Here is a 2,119-nt window from a genome sequence, read left to right as displayed (position 1 = left end):
AACTGTCTGGTCACTCTGGGCTCAATAACTCCACGCTGCGAGCGGCTTAGGGGGAAGGGTTTCCGGTTTCCCTGAGCAGCTTGTCGGTCGCCCGGATCCAGCCCCAGGGACCCTGGGCGAGGAGGCGGGCCCCAGGCATTCACGCCGAGGGGAAAGGGAGGAGCGATGGAGGCGGTGACGGAGGAGGGGTGTGTCATTGCCCTTTAAAGGCACCTCCCTCCCTGGCGCCGGGGTGTGCCGGAGGGGAGGGGTTTGATGGATTGAACTGCGGCTGCTTTTCCCAGCCGGCGCCGGCGCCTCAGAGCCGAGGGGGCAGCCGGAGCGAGCGGAGCGGGTCGGCGCGGCGCGGCGCTCTCGGGGGTCAGCGCGCCTCCTCCGGGACCCCGGAATGAGCGGGGCGGGCGCCGCTCGGAGGACTTGATCTGGGGCTGCGGGTCTCCCAGCCGCCCCCACGGAGTGGGGGAAGAAGGGGACCCGACATCCTCGTCCAGCACAGCCCGGCCGGGCCGGACCCAACCCAGAGGCGGTTGCCGAGTGTTTAATGGCCCCGTCAGCTCCCAGCGCGGACCCCGGGCTGATCGCGCCCTGGCTGCACTGATTGCAGCTCCGGCCCCTTGGCTTCCCCTGTGCGGGACGCCGCGCAGCGCGGGGCGGCTGCTGAGAGCGCGCCCTGGGGGATTGCTGCAGCGCTAGAGCCCCGACGCGACGGGTATGGGCGCGCTGTAAAAAAAAAAAAAAAAGCCGCCCCCGTTTTCGAAACCCCTCCCGTGGCTTCGCCTAATTCTAGCTGCGCCGCCGGCGGCGGAGGTGGTGGGGGGCCATGGGGAACATCTCCTCCAACATCTCCGCTTTCCAGTCGCTGCACATCGTCATGCTGGGCTTGGACTCGGCCGGCAAGACCACCGTCCTCTACCGGCTCAAGTTCAACGAGTTCGTCAACACGGTGCCCACCATCGGCTTCAACACCGAGAAGATCCGGCTGAGCAACGGCACGGCCAAGGGCATCAGCTGCCACTTCTGGGACGTGGGCGGCCAGGAGAAGCTGCGGCCGCTCTGGAAGTCCTACAGCCGCTGCACCGACGGCATCATCTACGTGGTGGACTCGGTGGACGTGGACCGGCTGGAGGAGGCCAAGACCGAGCTGCACAAGGTGACCAAGTTTGCCGAGAACCAGGGCACCCCCTTGCTGGTCATCGCCAACAAGCAGGACCTGCCCAAGTCCCTGCCTGTGGCCGAGCTGGAGAAGCAGCTGGCGCTGCATGAGCTCGCCCCCTCCACCACCTACCACGTCCAGCCCGCCTGCGCCATCATCGGCGAGGGTCTCACCGAGGGCATGGACAAGCTCTATGAGATGATCCTCAAGCGCAGGAAGTCCCTCAAGCAGAGGAAGAAACGATAACCGCCAGGCCAAAACCCCGCTAGCCTGAAACATTGCCGGGCACGCCGGCCTCCCTAGGCGCCCCCAAGGGGCGCCTGTGTCTAGACGGGCGCTCGGCTCCCCGCTGCCTTTCATTGGGTCGCCACTGCTGTTAACTTGCTGGCAGGACTAGGAGGTGGGTGAGGCTGGCGTCTGGGTGAAGAGGCTGCTGTAACCCCTCCCGGGACGACCAGATCAGCTGGCATCTGAGCTTTGGAGGGAATTGCCTTTTCCTTTGAAATCGGAGGATTTGCGGTGGAGCTGGATGCAACAGGGCTGGCCCCTGTGAAACTGAGCTTGGATTTGCTCCTGCCTGTGGATCTTAAGGGGTGTGTGTTTCGAGGGGGGGGGGGGGGGATAATGCTTCAGGAGACATTGGGTGCTGAGGCATCTGTTTGTGGTTGGAAAGCTGCGGTAGGAAATCACAGGCCGATACATCTTGCTGAATGGCGGGTAGGTAAGGTGAGTCTCTTGGGAGAACTGCTTTTCAGGTTGCACCAGACCTCCCCTTCCCCCCCCCCCCCCCTTTGGATTCAGCCCATGTGCGGGTCATTATCACACACAAAATCAGACCAACAAAACTATGAAGCCCCGGAATGAAGGAATGGTACACTACTGCTTGCAGTAGCTGTGTGTGCTTAATGGGAGTGCCCAGCTGTTTCAGCTGAGGGTGCCCATCCTCTTTTAAAAACAAAGTCTACC

The 2,119-nt window shown here is 63.3% G+C and overlaps 1 protein-coding gene across 1 annotated transcript; it reads left to right on the top strand.

The window, feature by feature from the left end:
• The first annotated feature begins 334 nt into the window (after window positions 1-334).
• Window positions 335-1,767, top strand: ARL4C (ARF like GTPase 4C). Its single transcript, XM_074968164.1, has one exon. The coding sequence runs from the start codon at window positions 821-823 to the stop codon at window positions 1,397-1,399; it is 579 nt and encodes a 192-aa protein (XP_074824265.1). The 5' UTR covers window positions 335-820; the 3' UTR covers window positions 1,400-1,767.
• Window positions 1,768-2,119: the final 352 nt, after the last annotated feature.

This window comes from Natator depressus, chromosome 11, assembly GCF_965152275.1.
Source record: "Natator depressus isolate rNatDep1 chromosome 11, rNatDep2.hap1, whole genome shotgun sequence".
Lineage (NCBI taxonomy): Eukaryota > Metazoa > Chordata > Testudines > Cheloniidae > Natator > Natator depressus.
Note: the sequence above shows the minus strand (reverse complement) of the source record. Positions and strands in the feature narration are given on the sequence as shown.